The sequence below is a fragment of the Malania oleifera genome, chromosome 8, assembly GCF_029873635.1.
Source record: "Malania oleifera isolate guangnan ecotype guangnan chromosome 8, ASM2987363v1, whole genome shotgun sequence".
Lineage (NCBI taxonomy): Eukaryota > Viridiplantae > Streptophyta > Magnoliopsida > Santalales > Ximeniaceae > Malania > Malania oleifera.
Genome location: NC_080424.1, coordinates 69,388,353 through 69,411,060, shown reverse-complemented (window position 1 = coordinate 69,411,060; position 22,708 = coordinate 69,388,353). Strand labels below are relative to the sequence as shown.

Genomic DNA, 22,708 nt, shown 5'->3' with positions numbered 1-22,708 from the left:
GTAAGCTTGAAGTCAAACAATGAACAGTGCCTCTGTGCTTGCCTTGAAGCCTCTTTACTCTTCAGTCTTCTTGCAGGTTGCAACGTGAGTCGGAGTGACTCCCTCTTCCCCATCTCCTTACCTATTTAATTATTGACTTTGAATGACTGAAATACTGAATGTTTGATGGTTAATTGGTGTCTTGGTGGATGATGATATTCATCATAATATGATTGTGTTTTGTATACTCCTTAGCCTCTATAGGAAAAATCCATCCCTAGAGACCATGTAGCATATCTACTAGATATTATCTACTGTAGTATTGGAGGTTTGTATGCAGGTACTGTTCTCAAATTTGATTCTATAAAGCATAAGTGAACATGCTCGTGCTTTTTTTCCATATATATATATATATATAAAAAAAATAAAAATTAAAAAAAAAATTCCTGCAAGATGATTAGATAATGAAGTTATGGGTCATATGACTTTAGCCTCTCCACAATCCCTTCATTTCTTTGTGGGAATAAGATATGATGCATTACTTGTGTGAATAGAATATGCTCCATTTAAAATTATTATTATCCACTTAAAGTTGCAGCAATGAAAACATCACTTAGGAACTTAGATAGGAGTGCGTTTTCATTTCTTTAATTTCTTATGTGATTGTGACAGTAATGACTTTAGAGAGTTCTTCATCATCTATAACTCTCACTAGTAAATTTGCACCTGGGGCATTGGATGATAACACCCCTCTTTCAGCATATGTCACCAAATTAGGGAAATTGGACGAGGGAGGTGGAAACTACAGTTTTCAGTGCAAATACTGCTAACAATCTTACAAAGGTACATATTAAGAAGTAAAAGCTCATTTATTGAAAACTTCAAGAGTAGGAATAAGGGCATGTCCTAAGGTGTCTATGGAATATCTTGCTGAGATGCAAAGATTGGAAAATGAAATAGGAAATAACAAAAAGCCTAAGCAAGTGTCATTGCCTTGTCCAAACTGTGCCACCACTTCCTGGCCAATCTAATTCCTCAGCTTCATCTTTGTTTAAGAGGAAAAAAGCACCAGGAAATTCTCCATTGGAGAAGGCATTTCAAATGAAAGGCAAGGGACCATTGAAATGCTTGACTGCAAGGATGCTTTTTGCTGGTGGTCTGCCCTTCCACTTTGCTAGAAATGGAAGCTTTCAGTTATGCTGCCAACAAAAATATTGTTGGTTTTGTTTCTCCAGAATATAATGCTTTGAGAACAACTCTTTGACAAAAAGATAAGGTGCACATTGAGAGGAAGTTGCCATCAATTAAAGGAAGTTGGAAAGAAAAGGGGGTGTGCATTGTGTTTGATGGGTGGACTGATCCACAAAAAAGGTTGTTGATTTATTTTATGGCTATAACAGGAAGGGATCCAGTTTTCTCGAAAGTTGTTGATGGAATTACAGAATACAAGGACAAGCGTTACATTACCCAGTTGACATTGGATGTTGTTAGAGATGCTGGGTCAAAAAATGTGGTCCAAATTATTACTGATAATGCACCTATGATGAAGGCTACAGGATCAATTCTGGAGTCCCATTATCCACATATTTTTTAAACTCCATGTGTGGTGCATACACTTAATCTTGCTTTGAAGAATATATGTACAACAAAAAATACCGAGCAAAATGAAATTGCTTATAAGGAGTGTAGTTCGATCACTGATGTAGTGGAGGATGCTTCATTTAATTGCACTTTCATTACAAATCACTCCAAGCCATGCTCATTACTTATGAGTGGGGTTCTTATAGAGAAGATGATATTGGAAAAGCTATGCATGTGAAGGAAATCAATTTAAATGATGTTTGGTGGGGGAAATTTTTATTACATTTTATCCTTCACCAATCCTATCTATGATATGCTTCAAGCAGCTGATACTGATAAACCTACTTTGCACTTGGTACAAGTAATGTGGGACACCATGATTGAAGAAGTGTGGACGCCAATAATATCAATGTGAAGGCCTGTTAGCAGGGGATTCATCATCCTTTTATAAGGTGGTGTATACCATATTAGTCGCTCAAAAGACAAAAAATTGTACACCACTTCATTGCTTGGCTGACTCTTTGACTCTTAGGTAATTTTTTATTTTATTTTTTTCAAGTTCCATAAATTATATGCTTATTACTCCCTTTTCTGACAAACCTATGTAAATTGTTATAGGTTTTATAGCCAATAATGACTTACAGAGGGTACAAATCGTGTTGCTCCACATGCAGATAGTGAAATTTCTGAGGAAAGGAACAAATGTATTTGAAGATATATTCCAAACTTAAGGATCAGGAAAAAAGAAAATGTGGAATTGTCCAGATCATAATTGTTAGAATCTTGCAATTTGCGATTCGATTCATACGATTTGTATCACTGCTACACCAAATCGATTTGAATTTTACTAGTGAATCTGAAAACAACCGAATCATTGCAAATCTATCGATTCACGATCGCAAATCTAACGATTCAACTCGAATCTATCGATTCACACAATTGTAACCCTCTCATATCCTGACAAACCTGACTAGTTTGAAACCCCCAAAACAACACTTCTTTTTTATTGCTTTTATTTTTACACAATTACCATCCATTCCTTGTCTATGTCAGTTTTGTGCTAAAAAAGAGAACATAGAGCTCTAGGTCTGATGTTATCTTCACAAAATCTTCTTCACTCTAGGAGGAGTATAGTGTCCTGCCATTGAGAAGAAGCAACAGAACACTCACTGGCTAAGGTGGTACTCTTGTTTCGTTGTGTTGTTTAGGTTCAGAAGTTGGTTTTTTTAGTAGTTTGTTCAACTATTATCATTTTTTAGGTTAATTTTTTCCTTTTTAATAAAAAATATGCATTAAATATTATTATTTTTTTAATTGTTCATTAACACCAAAAGTTCAATTTTTTATTCTTTTTTTCTCGATTCCTTCATTTAAACAGCATAAAGGTCATTTTTTATTAATATTTTCTGACTTATTCTCTTACCTTTCATTTGTTTACGGGAAGCATACACATGAAATATGATTTTTTATTCAAAATTTAAATGCATTTTACTATTTTGCTTCTTTTTTGTATATCAATATATGCATGTCATTTAGAATTGATTTTGGAAACTTGTACCAAATCTTACGATTCAATTCGATTCTTGATTCCCAAAACTGGAATTTCGATTCACGATTTGAATCTCAATTTGACAACTATGGTCCAAATTTTCTGGTTTCATGTATGTGTTTGGTATTTCCTAAATCCACAAGAGAAAGATACACTTTGGAACCAAACTATTGATGGTACATCCATGGTGCATCAGCACACATGCTTCAATCAATAGCCTTCAAGCTTCTAGGACAATGTCGCCACTAGGACTCTCAGCCTCTCTGGTTCAATATTTGCGAAGAAGGTCATCAGAGCTTCGAAATGGGGAGGAAAAGGTGATGGCCTGAAGCAGTCACTTGATTTTTTTTGCAAGGAATCTAACTAAAGTCAATCAAGGTGGGACCCTAGTCGCTATGCATACAAAAAAGACCTACCATGTTAACGTTTTTAACATAGGCTTGTCAATCTTGGACGAAAAAAGAGGAATTGCAACATTTCGGTAGATGAGTGACCTTCATACAAAAAAAAAAATTAGCCAATATTTCAGCAACCACGAGTGTATTTACCCAATCTGCAAGTAGTATCAAGCATGTTCTTGCTCTTTTTGGTATCATATCAGGCTTGGATTCTAATCCAGCGAAGTTAAGAGTTTTTTTTTTGTTAATGCTTCAGATCCAATTAAGGGCTAGAATTAATGATATTTTGGGAATTCGAGTCATATATCTTGGTCTTCCTTTTAGTGACCAAGAGAGTTACCATCTAATCATGATCTTCTTGTTGAAAATATTACATCTAAAATTCATGGCTGGTGTAACTCTTATCTATCTTATGTTGACTAGTTACAACTCATAAAACGTATCCTCCTTAACATTCAGGGGTATTGGTGTTCAGTTCTTTTCCTTCCCAAAGTAGTAATTAAAGGATTAAAGCAAGTCTTTTGGAAAGGAAATGACTCAAATACAGGAGGGCGTAAAAGTTCCTTTTCTTCTGCTAGGTAGGGCATAAAAGGTGCAATGGAAAGATGTTTGTAATCCTTTTGCAGAGGATGGACTAGGTTTAAAGCTAACTGCAGATTGGAACCAGGATTCAGCTTTGACAATGCTATAAAATATCTATAGTTTCAAGTCTATCCTTTGGATGAATTGGATTAATACCTACAAGTTAAGAGGCAGAAGCATTTGGGCCATCAAACCACCTCCCAGCTGCACTTGAACATGGAGAATGATTCTATAGGTCAGGCCCCTTGCTTACAAATGCTTCAAACATCATTGGCAATATTTACAAAAACTTTTTCTATCCTATGACAAATTGGCACCTTTGTATGACTTTTATGGATCACAACTTCCCTGTGAGTTTGGTCTTGCAAATTGTGCAAAAGCTTCAAGTATTATTGTTGGCAGTTCATGGTCTTGCCAATAAGTCTCTCCTCCAACATCATTGCTATTACAAATAATCTGAATTCTCTTCCTAACTATGCTGCAGAACACAAAATTAGCTGGAATTTAACTACAATGGCCTCTTTCATTTTTTCCCTGCTTGATCACAATAGGTGTACATCAAGGCTCTACTTTGAGTCCTTATCTTTTTACTTTAGTAATTGATGAAATTACTAGGAGTATCCAGAATGAGATCCCATGATTTATGTTGTTTGAAGATGATATCGTGTTAATTGATGGTAGTAGAAGCAGAGTGGAGTCTAAACTAGAACTTTGAAGAGCCACATTAGAGTCTAAAGGGTTTAGGATAAGTAGGAATAAGACAAAATATATGAAAAGTAATTCCAACAAGGTAAGGAGTAGCACTAGAGAGAAGATTAAATTTGGTAATCAAGTGATTAATAGCACTAATAGATTTAGATATCTTAGATCTATTACGCAAGAGGTGAAGGGGAAATTGAAGAAGATGTAACACATAGAATTAAGTCAAGACAGATTGGGTAAAATGGAGGAGTGGGTCAGGTGTATTATGTGATCGTAGAATACTCTTAAAATTAAAAGCAAAGTTTTATAAGACGGCTATAAGGCCAGCTATGTTTTATGGTTCAAAATGTTGGGCAACTAAGAAACAACATGTACAAAAAATGAAAGTTTCTTAGATGCCTATGTTAAGGTGGATGCATGGTTTAACATTAAAATATAAAGTAAGAAATGAATATATATGGAATAATTTAGGCATAGCACTAGTTAAAAACAAGATAAGGGAGGGGCGACCTAGATGGTTTGATCATTTGAAATGCAAGCCTACTAAAGCACCTGTGAGGAGTGAGTTAGTTATGGTTTCTGGCATGAAAAGGGGTAGGAGTAGACCTAAAATAACTTGGAATGAAGTAATAAGGAAGGATTTAATAGCTCTTAATCTAATAGAGGAAAATACTCTGGATTAGGTGATGAAGTAATAAGGAAGGATTTAATAGCCCTTAATCCAATAGAGGAAAATACTCTGGATTAGGTGAAATGGCGGAGAAGGATTCATGTAGCCAACCCCATCTGATGGGACTTGGGCTTCTTGTCGTTCTTGTTGTTGTGTTGAATGCTTATCAGAGAAAAGAATCTAGAAGTTAGATGGCACACAGCACACAGCCCTATAGTTCAAGCATCATATACCTAGGCATTCATTTATATGCTGGTTGCAGGCTTAGGATAGATTAAGGACAATGGGGAAAAAAACTATTCTTTTGGGTTAAGGTTAACTCACCAGTCTGTCTTGATTCAGCTGAGAGCAGGGATCACTTTTTTTTTAATGTACATATGAGAAAAGTGTTCCACTTTTTGAGCGCCTCGTGAAAGATCCTCTAGCTGGAATGATGAACTAATCAAATTCTCTAATATTGGCTCCAGTCCCTCTGCTGTGATCTACAAGCTGGCCCAGGCTGACTCAATTTACTACATATGGAAAGCAAGGAGCTCTCTTATCTTCAAGCAAGAGCCTGCTGCTTATCTTTCAGCAAGAGCCTTTTCTTGCTGAGAGTATTACCCAGAAAATTCTTTTTCATGTCAAATGTAGATGTTCAAGACTTAAAATCTTTGTTCCTTTTTAATTTCTTTTCTGTCTTGCTGTGCTTTTTGGCTTATAAGCTCATGAGGGTATACAAAGAATTTTAAGTCTTGAACATCTACATTTGACATGAAAAAGAATTTTCTGGGTAATACTCTCAGCAAGAAAAGGCTCTTGCTCAAAGATAAGCAGCAGGCGATGCTTGAAGATAAGAGAGTTCCTTGCTTTCCATATGTAGTAAATTGAGTCAGCCTGGGCCAGCTTGTAGATCACAGCAGAGGGACTGGAACCAATATTAGAGAATTTGATTAGTTCATCATTTCTTGTTCTCTTTGTATACCCTCATGAGCTCAATATATTCTCTCACCTTTCTTCAAAGCTCATAAGTAAAAGGAGGGGTATGTTGGACATTCATTGAAAAATAAATTGTACTCTGGTGCTTTCATTTTTCAGAAAAATTTATGTACAAGCCTTTATAAATGGTGCCATCACAGCAATAATAGCAGTCATCAATATCAATGATAGTGAAATTTGAAATGACAATTGCACTTGAAACCTGTAGGTCAAAAATGCATGTCCCAACATGCGGAGGCTGCATACAACAGGCCCTCCCCAGACCCCTGATGCGGCTTCGTTATTGCAGCAATTTTGCACCCATATAACACAGGAAGTGCAATTACCTCCATCTAAGAAGGACTAACAATTTAAACTGGCAAAGTGCCAATTTCCGACCAAAGATTGGCATAAGAAATTACAATTAATGTCTAGAATTAAATATAAAATCAATCACATTCCCATTCTACTTCAAACTATAGCCCTCCTGATGAAAACATGCTTGGCGACGTCAAAACCAAGTTTGCATTTCAAAGCAAGCGCAAAAAAAGGCACAATATTAATTGAGTTCAAAATAAAGTATACATTAGTAAGAACGCCCATACCTGCAAAGATGCCAACTGTTGTCAAATTCCCAATGGCCATTGAATGATATATTAGATATTCAGTCAAGAAATGACCAAGAGCATAGATGAACGATAAAAATGTAGCCAAATAGAGGGGCCTGTTTTCCAGGTTAAATGCACAAAGAAAGCAAAGAGTGCAAGTCAAAAGTGTCCAAACTCCAAATGTCCTTCCATGAACCTCAGTCACTACACAAAATTTCAAATGTTAAAGGAAAAACAAAAAAGAGACAAAGTTAAGCTCATGAAGCACATTACAGTTTAAAACCTAGAAAAAAATTTTATATAAAAAAATATAAGTTAATAATTTTATAAAGCAATATGCCGATGGGATTAAAAATAAGCTATAAAAAATGAGAAAAACTCAAATATGCAGCTAAGGATAGAAAACCAACCACCAGTTTCCCTTTCCAATAAATAAATTTGTAGCATGCATTAGTCAATTTATAAACAACAAACAAAAATATTTCTTATGAGCATAGTTTCACACTATTGTTTTGATGTGTTTGTTTCAAACAGCAGTGCAGGTTTAACTTTCTATAGTTTAACAACAAGAATTCAAAACAATGCAGTTTTAGAGATGTTGACATATTCAGGCATGAGGAAGAGTTACGGTCAAGAGTGCAGGCTTAATGTCTCATCAAATTGATATCCTTCATAAGCATTTGGGTAGTGGGTGACAGCTTGACAGACCCTCTTTGAGGCACATATAAAAGCACAAGTCAACTTAGGGGTCGTTTGCGATCACTAACAAGAGCTGTGGAAATGAAAACTAGAAACAATAACTAAAAAAATGAAAACTAGCAACTTAATTGGGCAATATTTCCAAACCTAAGACAAATTAAAAGTCTTAACTAAAAGTATGTTCATTTTTTTCCTTGAATCAAATAATAATTAAAAAATATGAATAAAATAATAAAAAATAAAAATGAATAAAAATTGTAAAATACAACAACAACAACAACAAAACCAAGCCTTAGTCCCACTAAGTGGGGTCGGCTATATAAATCTTTTTCCGCCAATTTATGCGATCATGAACCATTTCTTTTTATAGATTCAAGAATATTAAATCCTTACTCACTATCTCCTCCCAAGTTATTTTAGATCTACTCCTACCCCTTCTACTGCCCCCCACAATAACTAAGTCACTCTTCCTCACAAGTGCACTATGTGGCCTACGTTGCAAGTGTCCATACCATCTGAGTTGTCCCTCCCTTATCTTATCTTCTATAGGAGCTACACCTAACTTACCACGAATATGTTTATTCCTTAATTTATCTTTCAATGTTATACCACTCATCCATCTAAGCATTTTCATCTCGACAACTTTTACTTTTTGGATATTATGTTTTTTCGTCGCCCAACATTCCGATCCATATAGCATAGCTGGTCTTATAGCTGTCGTATAAAACTTCCCTTTCAATTTTAAGGGTATTCTACGATCACATAGCACACTTGAAGTACTTCTCCATTTTACCTAACCTGCTTTAACTCTACGCATTACATCATCTTCAATTTCTCCTTTAACTTGCATAATAGATCCAAGGTATCGAAATCTACAAGTGCTATTTATTTCTTCATCATCAAGTTTAACTTTGTCTCCAATATTCCTCCTACCATTACTAAAATTACATTTCATATATTCTGTTTTATTTCTACTTATCCTAAAGTCTCTAGATTCCAAAGCTTCTCTCCATAATTCTAACTCAACTTCTACTCCGTCCCTAATTTTGTCAATTAATACAATATCATCTGCAAACAACATACACCATGGAACCTCCTTTTGAATACTCTTAGTCAATTGGTCCATCACTAAAGCAAAAGGATAAGGACTCAAAGCAGATCCTTGATGCACACCTATGGTAATTGGAAATTCTCTAGTTTCACCATTTATAGTCCTTACACTAGTCATTACTCCATCGTACATATCCTTAATGACATGAATATACCTACAACATACACCTTTTTTTTCTAAAACCCACCATAAAACTCCCCCTAATATCCGACTCATATCTTTCTCAAGGTCAATTAAATATCATATGCAGTCTCCCTCTTCTTTCCCTAAACTTTTCCATTATCTCTTAAAAAAAGAAATAGCTTAGTGGTAGATCTCCCAGGCTAACCAATGATTTTTTTGAGATCTTCGTTTCTAACCTTACGTTTTGTTCAACTACCCTTTCCCATAATTTCCATCGTGTGACTCATAAGTTTTAATTCCACACGATAGTCCATTACAATTGTGAATAATCTCCTTTATTTTTGTATATATGTATTAAATTACTTTTTCCCTCCATTCATCTGGCATTTTCTTAGTTTTTACAATGTATTAAATTACTTAGTTAACCATATAATTCCGTTATCAACCAAGCATTTCCAAACTTCAATTGGGATGTTATCTGGGTCCCATAACTTTTCCATTTTTTCAATCTTTTTTAGTGCAAACTTAACTTTGTTTTAACTCAATTTTGCGAATAAATCTTATAATTTTTAGTCTTTTTCCTCATTTGACATTCCTAAAATTTAAGCCTTCTATTTTGATTTTCGTTAAACAATTTCTAAGTAACTTCGCCATCCTTTTTATTTAATATCTTCGTCCTTCACCAAGACATATCATCCTCACTTTTTTACATTTTTACAACACTTCCTTAAGTCCTTACTCTTGATTTCTCCTCACTTAGCAAAGTTTAAATATATCTCTTTCCCCTTCTTTTGGGTACCTAATCTATCATACAAACTTTAAATGATCTATATTTAGCTGCACTAACACCAGCCTTTTTTTTGCATCTTTTCTTGCCTCCTTATATTTTTCAAAGTTATCTCTATTTCTACATTTTTGCCACGTTTTATACCAACTTCTTTTTGTCTTTATGATTTTTTGTATATCTTTATCCCACCACCAACTCTCTTTGCTATTCGAGAATCTTCTAATTGATTCACCTAAAATCTCTTTTACTATTTTTTTAATAGAGCTAGCTAATCTATTCCAAAGATTATTTGTATCTAACCCATCCTCTATGTTCCAATCCCTATCTTTGATCATTTTATCTTCAATTTTTATTATATTTTCTCCTTTTAGTTTCCATCATCTAGTTCTCTTACACTGGTTTATTTTATCCTTTTTCTTCTATTTTTTAATACATATATCTAACACTAAGACTCTATGTTATGTGGTTAGGCTTTCACCTGGAATAACTTTACAATCCTTGCATGATAAACAATCTACCCTCCTAGTTAAAAAAAAAAAATCTATTTGACTTCTATTTTATCTACTTTTAGTCTCCATATCCATATCTTCTATGTATCCTCTCATAATTTTTATTATCTCTTCCAACGTGTCCATTCAAATCTCCTCGTATAAATATTTTCCTCACTCACTCCCTCCCTGGTATGCTTGTATAATACTTACCATATCTTCCCAAAAGTGTCTCGAAAATTTTTCTTCTAAGCCAACTTGAGGAGCAAAGCACTAATGATATTTATTATCTCATTGTCCTAATACCATCTTGATTTTTATAAATTCTATCTCTTACTCGAGTGTACATCCACACACGCTCATCTTTTAAGTTTTTTGTCCTATAATAATGTCTACTCCATTCTTATGTTATTCTTTTCGTCCAGTGTACCAAAGTTTAAATCCTAATTATATCAATTTTCTCTACTAACTTTCTCCCATCCACTGAGTTTTCTTGAAGAAATTACATTAAGTCTTCTTCTAAGTCATTGTTATTCACAATTTCCATGCTTTTACCCATAAGTGTTCCCTATATTCACGCCTAATCTAAATCTTAGTTTTCCTGAACTAAAACATATTTTACCTGCCCACGTCCAGAATGATGCAGGAACCCTCGCATATTTGACACCGTACCCGGGCGTTGACACGGCGCGTCGCTTCGGGGCGACGACCTAGCCCACTCTCGCCCACTTTTCGCTACACCCGGGTGGTTCAAGTGCAATGCGTCACTAATAGGGGACGCCCCAGCAAATATTCAATAAGGATTCATATCATAATGATCTGACAAATTTTACGCTAACTATTAGCTACCTAACACAACCCTCCTCCTTTACCCAGGCTTGGGACCGGCTGTGTGTAAAAAAAAAATTAGGACTAAGTGCATCACAGGCGGAGTTGAATAAAAAATATACCATACTATATAAAAAATATAAATTAATTATAATTATCTTACTCAATTATTACATTTTTACTAGTTTTAAGTGCTCTCAAGAAAATGTGTGCACAACGGAAAATGGGTGAATAATATTTTCTTTGAATGATATTTATTTATATTTTCAATTTTAATGGATATTTTTAACTCATATATTTGAAATTCCATGATTAATCCCTTATGTTAACTTTTTATCAAATTGTATATATACTGATTTAATAAGCAAAAGTGAATACTGAAATTACAACAATATCATAAAATTTTAATTTTCAATTTTTTGTCACATAGTTGAAAAACTGACAATGGAACAAAAAACAACCATGTGCATAAACAATCGCCAATGCTATTTTAGTTTTTTTTTTTTTTTTTCATGCACTGCAACAAAAATAGAAGATAAAAATTGAACATTATAGCATAGCAAACAGCCCCTTAACTAGGCAAACATACCCATTATTTAGTCACTGCAATGCCACAAACAGAATTTTAAATATCATTGAATTCACTGGAAGAAGAAATTCCCTCCCTTCTTGATTTTGGCCTAATTCTGTTTATTTAACATACAGTTACAAGATCACATAAGATTCACTAGGACGAGAAAATAAAGTAAATTGTAAATAAAATTTATCAAATAAATTGGAAATCAAATTCCTTTCTTGTGAAAATGGGAAAAAAAAAAAGGGTTGTGGGAAATGCAATTTTTATGTATCTTTCACTTCCCAGAAACAAAATTCCCACAAACGCGCCTTCCAAGTTGTCAATTTTTCCAGAAATAGAAGTCCACTTTGCTCCCAACATAACTACATTCGCTGGGTTCCGTTTGCTGAAAGTATTGTTGGCGGAAACATAACATTTGGCTTTGGCTAAAGAGCAAGCATATCAACTATCCTAAATTTAGGGATCTGCCCTCTCTTCGCACATTCTTGAATCAAAGAAACTAACACCATAAACAAGAAATTCACTTTTCTGGTCCCCAAGTGCGCGAATCAAATCTATATTTCTATTCTGCTTTAGCAACTCATTCGTACTCGAAATCCTCACTTTCTAGAGGTGAAGATTACGAACAAAGAACTTCATTATGTTCTAAATTTGCCAGAACAATTGTCGACCGAGGCACTTTCAATCGAGATAGGTTCATAAGCATTGGATTATTACTGAATTTAGACCGAATTAATCAAAGAAAAGAAAGAAGTAATAATAGAGAATCAGACAAAAGTTATAGCCTGGACCATAGAATGATGAATGAGATAACCACCCCAATTTTAAATTAAAAAAGGGATGAAGACCGAGTAAATTTTCAGGAAAGAAGAAGCTGACTTGGCAGATTTGGAGAAGAACGGCGGACGAAGAGCCCAAAGGTTTTCGAAGAAAAACCGAACCAAACCGAGGCCAACGAAGCAAGCCACCAGCATCAACCACCATCGCTAACCGCGCCTTCATTCTCCTTTCCCTTTCCCTTTCCGTTTCTCGTTCTAGCGCCGTTTTCTTTGGCGTTTCACTTGCCCCTATGTCCGGAGTACAGCATCTGGAAAGGCGGGTGCGGCCGGTGGTTGGGCGGGTCAAATAGCCCCGACCCAGCATTTTCCGCGTCTGCCTATTTATTTTTAAAAAAAAAAAAAATTTAGAAAGTTTAGGAATCTTTTGTAATAGTGGTATTTTTTATTTCTATTTTTTATTTCCATACAATAAAATGACAAATTATAAAAATTCATTTATTTATTTTGTTAATTTTTTAATTTTTATTATCGATTTTTGTTTTATTTGCAAAAAATTTAAAACTCGATTTTATATTTTCACTTGTTTTGGTACCCTATTTATTAGAATTTCAATGTCTACAAATAGTTTTTCTTTAGATTAAATCACATTTTTACACTTTTAAATTAAATTAAAATCAAATAATATATTAATAATATTTAATATAATTAAAATAAAATATATATTAAAATTTCAAAAAATGATAAGAGCAATTGCAAGGATAGCTTTAACTAACTATTTTTACATAATTATGGATCCAATAAATATTTTTTATATGGTAAAGTCCTTTTGAAAGTACAAAAATCAAGTAAAATATTATAATAATTTTTTTATTTTTATTATAATGGGTTTTTTTTAAAAATATGTATTATTTGTAATTTTAAAATATCATTTTAACTTAAAGATATTAATGAGCTTTTAAAATTAATTTTTAATTTTATTTTATTTTATTATATTAACCAATAAGTTAGTGGTTTCTGAATTTTTATTTGTTGTTTCTGATTTTTTTATTTCATTCGTAATTTTCGTTTTTATAATTTTTTAACAATAATAACCAAACATGCCCTTAGGGATTCTAGATGTAAATTTTTATTTTTAATCTTTATTATCATCCAAATATTAGACGCACAATTCATAATTCCATGTGCAATACTAAAAAATCTTAGCTTACATATGTGAGTATATAAATTGAATTCTAGATTTCAATTTAGATTAATATAATATAAAATCATACTGAATTTTTCTTTTACCCCCATACAAGCTAAATTTTAAAGAAAGTCGAAACATTCAACTTTTAAATATTACCTTAAATTACATAACCTCTAAGATGAAGATGCTATCTATATAATTTAAATTATTTAAAATAGTTATAAATTAAACTGAACATTGCTTATTTACTCTTCGGTCCCTCATTCCATCTTTAAAAATTTTTTTTAATGTAACCCAATGTATTACATTCACATGTCATCAACTATACCATATTGAGAAAATTGTTTTTTTCCACAGACAACTTTTTTGAGCGCCTCTTGTAAAGAACGCCTTAGCCCTGGAATAAAATAACTAAATCAAAATTCCTCTTAATATTGGCCTTCATTCCCCCCGCTGGGCTGTGTGAAATTACAAGCTGGCCCATTGAGGCCCCTGAACTTCAAAATTTAAAAAACTACATAATTGAAAAAGCAAAGGCGCTCGCTTAGCTTTCAGCAGAAAGCCTGGCTGCTTTCTTTTCCAGCAATATCCCCTTTTCTTTCTGAAGTTAAAATTAAACCCGAAAATTCCCCCCTTTTTCAATGTCAAATGTAAGATGTTTTCACAGAAAAAGACTTAAAATCTTTTTTGGTGTATTTCCTTTTTTTTTTAAATTTTCTTTTCTGTTCCCTTTGGGGCTGTGTGGCTTTTGCTTATTAAAGCTCATGAGGGGTAAAAACCCAAGAATTTTAAAAAGTCTTGACAATCACCTTATGACTGAAAAAGCATTTTTTCTGGGTAATAAATACTCTCAGCAAGAAAAGGGGGCTCTTTGCGCAAGAGAGTCAGCAAGGCGGATCCCTTTGAAGAATAAGAGATTCCTTGTGGCCCTTTCATATGTAGTAATTTGGGGAGTCAAAGGCCTGGGGCCAGCTTGTAAGTCACAAGCAGAGGAACTGGAACCAATATTAGAGAATTTGAGAATTAGTTTTTTTTTCCCTCCCATTTCTTGTTTCTCCTTTGGTAAATAAACCCCCTCATGAAGTCAAGAAGAATTCTCCCACCTTTTCTCAAAGCTCATAAGTAAAGGAGGGGTATGGTTTGCAAAACATTTCTTGAAAAATAAAATTGTCTCTGGTGTGCTTTTGCCTTTTTTTCAGAACAAATTTCAAAAAAAGTTACAAAAGCCTGAATCAATGGTGGCCCATCCACAGGCTAAAGAGCATGTCCCCCCCAAATCAAACTATCAAAAATGGGAAAATTGGGGACATTTGAAATGACAATTGGCCACGTAGACACCTTGTAAGTTCAAAAATCCCATGTCCCCAACACTGCTGAGCTTCACTACAAAACAGTCCCCCTCCACCAGACCCCTGAATGGCGGCTTTTCGGTTATTGGGCAAGAATTTTTTGCACCCTAATAAACCAGGGAAGGTGCACCATTACCTCCATCTCGGGAAACCCTTAGAAACATTTAAACTGGCACAGTGCCCAATTTCCCGACCAAAAGATTTGCAATAAACAGAACAATTACATTAAATGGTCTAGAATTAAATAATAACAAATCCGCACAAAAATTCCCATCTTACTTCAAACTATATAAAAAGACCTTCCTGATGAAACAATGCCTGGGCGCGTCAAACAGTTTGGCCATTTCCAAAGCAAGCTCAAAAAAAAAAGGCCACATTATTAAATTATTCAACAAATAAGTAGAAACACTTAATTAAAAGAACGCCCATCCTGCAAAAGAAATGCCAATGTTGTCCCCCAAATTGTCCCAATGGCCCAATTGGAAATGGGAAATATATGAGGAATAATTCAAGTCAAGAAATGAAAACCAAGAACAATAATAAACTATAAAAATTTAAGCCAGAATAGAGGGTGCTCCCTGGTGTTTTTTTTTTCAAGTGTTAACAATGCACAAATAAAGCAAAGAGTGGCAAGTCAAGTGGTTTCCCCCCAAACTCCCAAATGGTCCTTTTCCAATGAACCGCCAAGTCACTCACCAAATTTTTCAACTGTTTAAAAGGAAAACCCCAACAGAGACCAAAGTTTAAAAGCTATTGAAAGCACATTACAGTTTAAAAAACCTGAAAAAAAATTTTATATAGACAAAAAACTATACAGTTAATATTTTTAAAAATAAAGCCATATTCCGAATGGGAATTAAAATAAAAACTATAAAAAAATGAGAAAAACTGCAAATAATGGCAGCCTAAGGAATGAAAACCCAACCAACCAGTTTTCCCTTTCCAATAATAAATTTGTTAAAGCATGGCATTTAGTCCCAATTTTAAAACAACAACAAAAAATATTTCTTATGAGCCATAATTTTCACCTAAATTGTTTTTGGAATTGGTTTTGTTTCACAGCAAGTGCAGGTTTTAACTTTTCGCAATAGTTTTACTTACAAACAACCAATAAACTTCCCAAAACAAATGCAGTTTTTTAGAGATGTTGGACCATAAATCAGGCCATGAGGAAGAGGGTAACTGTCAGAGTGCAGGCTTAAATTCCTTCCATCAAAAATTTGATCATCCTCATAGCATTTGGTTAAAGTGGGTGGGGGGAACCAGCTTGAACACCCTCTTTTTTGAGGCCCAATATAAAGCCACAAGTTCAAATTAGGGTCGTTTTGCGATCACGAACAAGAGCTGGTGGGAAATGAAAATAAGACACAATAAACTAAAAAAATGCAAAACTAGTCACACTTAAATTGGGCAATGTTCCAAACCTAAGGACAATTAAAATTTCCCCTTTAACTAAAATACTGGGTTTCATTTTTTTTCCTTGACTCAAAAAAATAAAAAAAAATTAACAAATATGAATAAAAATATAAAAAATAAAAATGGAAATAAAATTGGAAAATTACAAAAACAACACCCACCAACCAAAACCCACGCCGTTATTCCCACTTAAGTGGGGGGTGGTGGTCGGGCTATAATAAATCTTTTTTTCCGCCAACTTTATGCGGATCCAGGAACCATTTTTCTTTTTAAAATAGATTTCAGAAAATAATTTTAAATCTTAACTCCACTATCTCCCTCCCAATTTATTTTAGATCTCTCCTAAAAACCACCTTTCCTCCCATGCCCCTCCACAATACCTAAGTCCTCTTTCTCCAACGTGCAAAAACTATTTGCCCACGTTGCAAGTGGGTTCCCCATACCATCCTGAGTTGTCCCCCCCCTCCTTATCTTCTCCTCTATACGGACTACAACCACTTACCCACGAATATGTTATTTCCTTAATTTTTTAAAATCCTTTTTCCCAATGTTTTTTAACCTACACCCAACCCTCCATCTAAGCAATTTTCCCACATCTCGACAACTTTTTTTACTTTTTTGGGAATATTATTGTTTTTTTTTTTCCGTCGGCCCACCATCTTCCCGATCCCAATAAGCAATATCTTGGATCTTATAAAAAGCCTTCCGTAATAAACTTCCCTTTCACTTTTTTAAGGGTCATCTCCGTCCACAAAATAGCAACAACGTGCAAGCACTTCTCCTTTTTACCTCAACATGCCTTTAAAAAAAAAAAAAACTCTAACCATTTACATCATCTTCAAATTTTTCTCACTTTACTTGCACACATAAATAGATTCCAGGGTAAAATCGAAAATTCTACAGTGCTTTAATTTTTTAACATTTTTCTTTCAAATCAATCAAGTTTTAAAAACTTTTGGGTCTCCAAATATCCCCTCCCTCCAATTAACTAAAAAATTAACAATTTCCCATAATATTTCTTGGTTTTTAATTTTCCTACTTATCCTAAATCCTTCTAGAATTTTCCCAAAGCTTCTCCTCCACCCATAAATTCCTAACTCAACTTCTAAACTCAGTCCCCCTAATTTTGTCAATTCAAATTACAACTAGTCAATTCTTGCAAAACCACATACCCTGGGAAACCTCCTTTGATACTCTTAGTCAATTTGTGTCCATCCACTAAAGCAAAAGGCTAAGGACATAAACGCAGATTCCTTGATGCACCCTCAATGGGTATGGGAAATTTTCTCCTAAAGTTGTTTTCACCATTTATAGGGTCCCCCCTTACACTAGTCCCAAAATTCTTCTCCACATCGTACTATCCTTACTGGATGAATATAACCCTACAACAATAACACCTTTTTTTTCCTGCAAAAACCCACCATAAAAACTCCCCCTACGTTATCCTAATTCAATATGCTTTTCTCAATGTCAAAATAAATAATCAATATGCCCAAGTCCCCTTCTTTTTCCCTAAAAACTTTTTCCCCTTAATTCTTCCCTTAAAAGATAAATAGCTTTGTGGTATATCTCCCCAGGCCTACACCAAATTGAGGAAATTTTTTTTTTGGAGAATCTTCGTTTTCTCAACCTTAGATTTTTTTGGTCAAACTAACCCTTTCCCATAATTCCATCCCGTTGTGGGACCCTCAATAAAGTTTTAATTCACGATAGTCATTTACAAATTTTGAATATCTCCTTTAATTTTTGGTATAATAAGGTATTTAACAGTACTTTGTTCCCCTCCATTCAATCTGCATTTTCTTTAGTTTTTTTTTATTTACAAAATTGGGGGGGTAATTAAATTAATGAGTTTAAAAAACCATATAATTCCGTTCCAAACCCAAGCCATTTTCCGAAACTTCCAATGGTGGTTCAATCCTGGTCCCTAAAACGTGTTCCCATTTTTGTTCATCGTTTTTTGTGCAAACCTTACCTGTTGGTTTTTAACTCAAAATTTTTGGGGGCCGAATAAAATTCTTATAATTTTTTAGTCCTTTTCCTCATTTGACATTTCCTAAAAAATTTAAGCCTTTCTACTTTGGGGGGAAAATTTTCGTTAAAACACATTTAACTATTAACTTCGCCATCTTTTAATTTACATTACTTTCGGTCCTTCCAAACCACGAACCAATATCATCCCCTCACTTTTTTTTTATACCACTTTTTAACAACTTTTCCTAAGTTCCCCCTTTACTCTTCAAAATTTTTCTTCTAACTTTAGCAAGTTTAAAAAATATATCTTCCTTTCCCCCTTCTTTTTTGTTAAAAACCTAATCTCATCATACAAACTAATAAAAATGATCTATTTTTCGGCTTCAAATAACAAGCCTGTTTTGCAATCTTTTCTTGCTCCTTAAATAAAATTGTTTTTTTTTTTCAAAGTTTTTTATCTCTATTTCTAACATTTTTGCCACGTTTTTCAATAACCACTTCTATTGTTGTTGTCTTTATGATTTTTGTTATAATCTTTTTATTCCCACCCACCACTCTCCCTTTGCTCATCGGAATCTTCTAAAAATGATTTCACCTACAAATCTCTTTTTTTTTAAACAAAAAAAAATTTCCTATTGTTTTAAATAAGAGCTAGCTAATCTATTCCAAAAGATTTATGTTGTTTTATCTTAAACCCATTCCTCTATTTTGGTTCCCCAATCCCTAAATCTTTGATCAATTTTAATCTTTCAAATTTTTTAAATTATAATTTTGTCTCCTTTTAGTTTACTTTTTTTTTCCATCTCTTAGTTCTTTCCTTACAAACGGGTTTTTTTTAATCCTTTTTCTTCTCATGTTTTTTTTAAAAAAAGAAATATATCTAACCCTAAGAACCTCTATGTTATGTGGTTTTAGGCTGTTTCACCTGGCAAATACTTTACAAATCCCTTGGCCTCAATAACAATCTCAAAACCCCTCCTGAGGTTAAAAAAACAAAAAAATCTATTTTGGGGGGGACTTCTATTTAATCTACTTTTTTAGTCTCCCTAATCCATATCTTCCTAATGGTTATCCTCTTCATAAGTTTTTTTATTATCTTCTCTTTCCACGGTGGGTCCCCAATATGTCAAATCCTCCCGTATAAAATTTTTTCTCAACTTCCCCTGGTCATTGGCCCCTTGTAATAATACTATCCATAATCCTTCCCAAACTTGGGTCTCTTAAAACTTTTTTCCTGCTAAGCCAAACTTGAGGCGCACTAAGCCACTATGTGTGGAGGGGGGGATAATTTCATAATCTCTTTTTCCTAATAAACCATCCTGGGTGAAGTTTTTAAAATTCCTATCGCTTACGCTAGTTAGCAATTCCAAACACGCTAATCTTTTTTTTTACTTTTTTTTGTCTTAATAAATGTCTACTCCCAAATTTCTTCTGTTAAATTCTTTTTTCCAAGTGTTACACCAAAGTTTTAAAGCCATAATTTTATAATACAAATTTCCGCTAAAACTTTACTCCCCCATCCCAACTTAGTTCTTGGAAAAGGAAAAATTACCATTAATTCTTCCTTCTAATCATTGTATTCACAAATTTCCATGCTTGGTAACAAAAAAAAAAACCCATAAGTGGGTCCCTTAATTCCAACCGCTCAATCTAATCTTAAGTTTCCTGGAACAACAATAATTTAAACCTGCCCACGTCCCAAACATGTATCCAGGAACCACTCGGCATATTTGGACCAACCGTAAAACCCGGGCGTTGACACGGGGCGGCGGTCGCTCGGGCGACGGACCTTAGAGCCCCCCACCTCTCGCCCACTTTTTTCGCTACAACCACCCGTGTTGGTGTCAAAGTGCAATTTCGTCCCAACTAATAGGGGACGCCCCAGCAAATATTCAATAAGGATTCATATCATAATGATCTGACAAATTTTACGCTAACTATTAGCTACCTAACACAACCCTCCTCCTTTACCCAGGCTTGGGACCGGCTGTGTGTAAAAAAATTAGGACATTAAGTGCATCACAGGCGGAGTTGAATAAAAAATATAAAATACTATATAAAAATATAAATTAATTATAATTATCTTACTCAATTATTACATTTTTACTTAGTTTTTAGTGCTCCAAGAAAATGTGTGACAACGGAAAATGGGTGAATATATTTTCTTTGAATGAATATTTATTTATATTTTCAAATTTTATGGATATTTTTACTTCAATTATATTTTAAATTCACATGATTATCTTATTTTAACTTTTTATCAAAAATTGTATATAGAATGATTTAATAAGCAAAAGTGAATACTGAATATACAACAAATATCATAAAATTTAATTTTCAATTTTGTCACAATAGTTGAAAACTGACAATGGAAACAAAAAACAACCATTGTGCATAAACATCGCCAATGCCTATTTTAGTTTTTTTTTTTTTTTTTTCAGTGCACTGCAACAAAAATAGAAGATAAAAATTGAACATTATAGCAAACAGCCCCTTAACTAGGCAGAACATACCCATTATTTAAGTCACTGCAATGCCACAAACAGAATTTTAATATCAGTTGAATTCACTGGAAGAAGATATTCCTCCCTTCTTATTTTGGCCTAATTCTAGTTTAGTTTAAACATACAGTTACAAGATCACATAAGATTCACTAGGACGGAAAATAAAGTAAATTGTAAATAAAATTTAATCAAATAAATTGGAAATCAAATTTCCTTTCTTGGTGAAAATGAAAAAAAAAAAAAGGGTTGTGGGAAATGCATTTTTATGTATCATGTGCAACTTCCCAGAAACAAAAATCCCACAAAAACAGCCTTCCAAGTTTCAATTTCCAGAAATAGAAGTCCACTTTGCTCCCAACATACTACATTCGCTGGGTTACGTTTGCTGAAAGTATGTTGGCGGATAACATAACATTTGCTTTGGCTAAAGAGCAAGCATATCAACTATCCGTAAATTTAGGGATCTGCCCTCTCTTCGCACACTTGATCAAAGAAACTAACACCATAAACAAGAAAATTCACTTTTCTGGTCCCCAAGTGCGCGGAATCAAATCTATATTCTGCTTAGCAACTTCATTCGTACTCGAAATCCTCAATTTCTAGAGGTGAAGATTACTAACAAAGAAACTTCATTATTTCTAAATTGCAGAAACAATTGTACGAACCGAGGCACTTCATCGAGATCAGGTTCATATAGCATTGATTAATTACATGAATAGACCGAATTAATCAAAGAAAAAGAAAGAGTATAATAGAGAGATCAGACAAAAGTTATAGCCTGGACAATCAGAATGATGAATGAGATACACCCAAATTTTAAATTAAAAAAGGGATGAAGACGAGTAAATTTTCAGGAAAGAAGAAGCTGACTTGCAGATTTGGAGAAGACGGCGAGACGAAGAGCCCAAATGTCGAAGAAACCGAACCAAACCGAGGCCAATCGAAGCAAGCCCACCAGCATCAACCACCATCCTAACGCCTTCATTCTCCTTTCCTTTCCTTTCCGTTTCTCGTCTAGCGCCGTTTTTCTTGCGTTCACTTGCCCTATGTCCGGAGTACAGCACTGGAAAGGCGGGTGCGGCCGGTGGTTGGGCGGGTCAAATTAGCCCGACCCAGCATTTCCGCGTCTGCAATATTTATTTTTAAAAAAAAAAAAAAAAATTTAGAAGTTTAGGATCTTTTGTAATATTGTTATTTTTTAATTTCTATTTTTTATTTCCATACAATAAAATGACAAATTATAAAAATGCATTTATTTATGTTGTTAATTTTTAATTTTTATTGTCGATTTTGTTTTATTTGCAAAAAATTTAAAAATCGGATTTTATGATTTTCACTTGTTTTGGTAACCTATTTATTAGAAATTTCAATGTCTACAAATAGTTCTTTTAGATTAAATCATCATTTTATACACTTTTAAATTAAAATTAAAATAAAATAATCATATTAATTTAAATATAATTAAAATAAAAATATATATTAATTTCAAAAAATGATAATAAAGCCAATTGCAGGATAGCTTTACTATTTTTCAATAATTATGTCCAATAAATTTTTTATGGTAAAGTACATTTTGAAAGTACAAAAATCAAGTAAAATAATTATAATAATTTTTATTTTTATTATAATGTTTTAAAATATGTATTATTTGTAATTTTATCATTTTAACTTAAAGATATTAATGAGCTTTTTAAAATTAATTTTTAATTTTATTTTATTTTATTAATATTAACCAAATAAGTTAGTGGTTTCTGATTTTTAATTTTTGTTTCTGATTTTTTATTTTCATTCGTAATTTTCGTTTTTATAATTTTTAACAATAATACCAAACAGCTCCTTAGGATTCTATATGTAAATTTTT

At 33.5% G+C, this 22,708-nt stretch overlaps 1 protein-coding gene across 1 annotated transcript in view; it reads right to left on the bottom strand.

The window, feature by feature from the left end:
• The window catches only part of LOC131161283 (ergosterol biosynthetic protein 28), a 29,522-nt gene extending 7,551 nt beyond the window's left edge, over positions 1 to 21,971 (bottom strand). The window contains exons 1-2 of the mRNA XM_058116932.1: positions 21,718 to 21,971; positions 7,024 to 7,230 (exon numbers count right to left, since the gene is read on the bottom strand). Of these exons, the coding sequence (XP_057972915.1) occupies positions 7,024 to 7,230; positions 21,718 to 21,832 (322 nt within the window). The 5' untranslated portion in view covers positions 21,833 to 21,971. The remainder of the gene's footprint in view (positions 1 to 7,023; positions 7,231 to 21,717) is intronic.
• Positions 21,972 to 22,708: the final 737 nt, after the last annotated feature.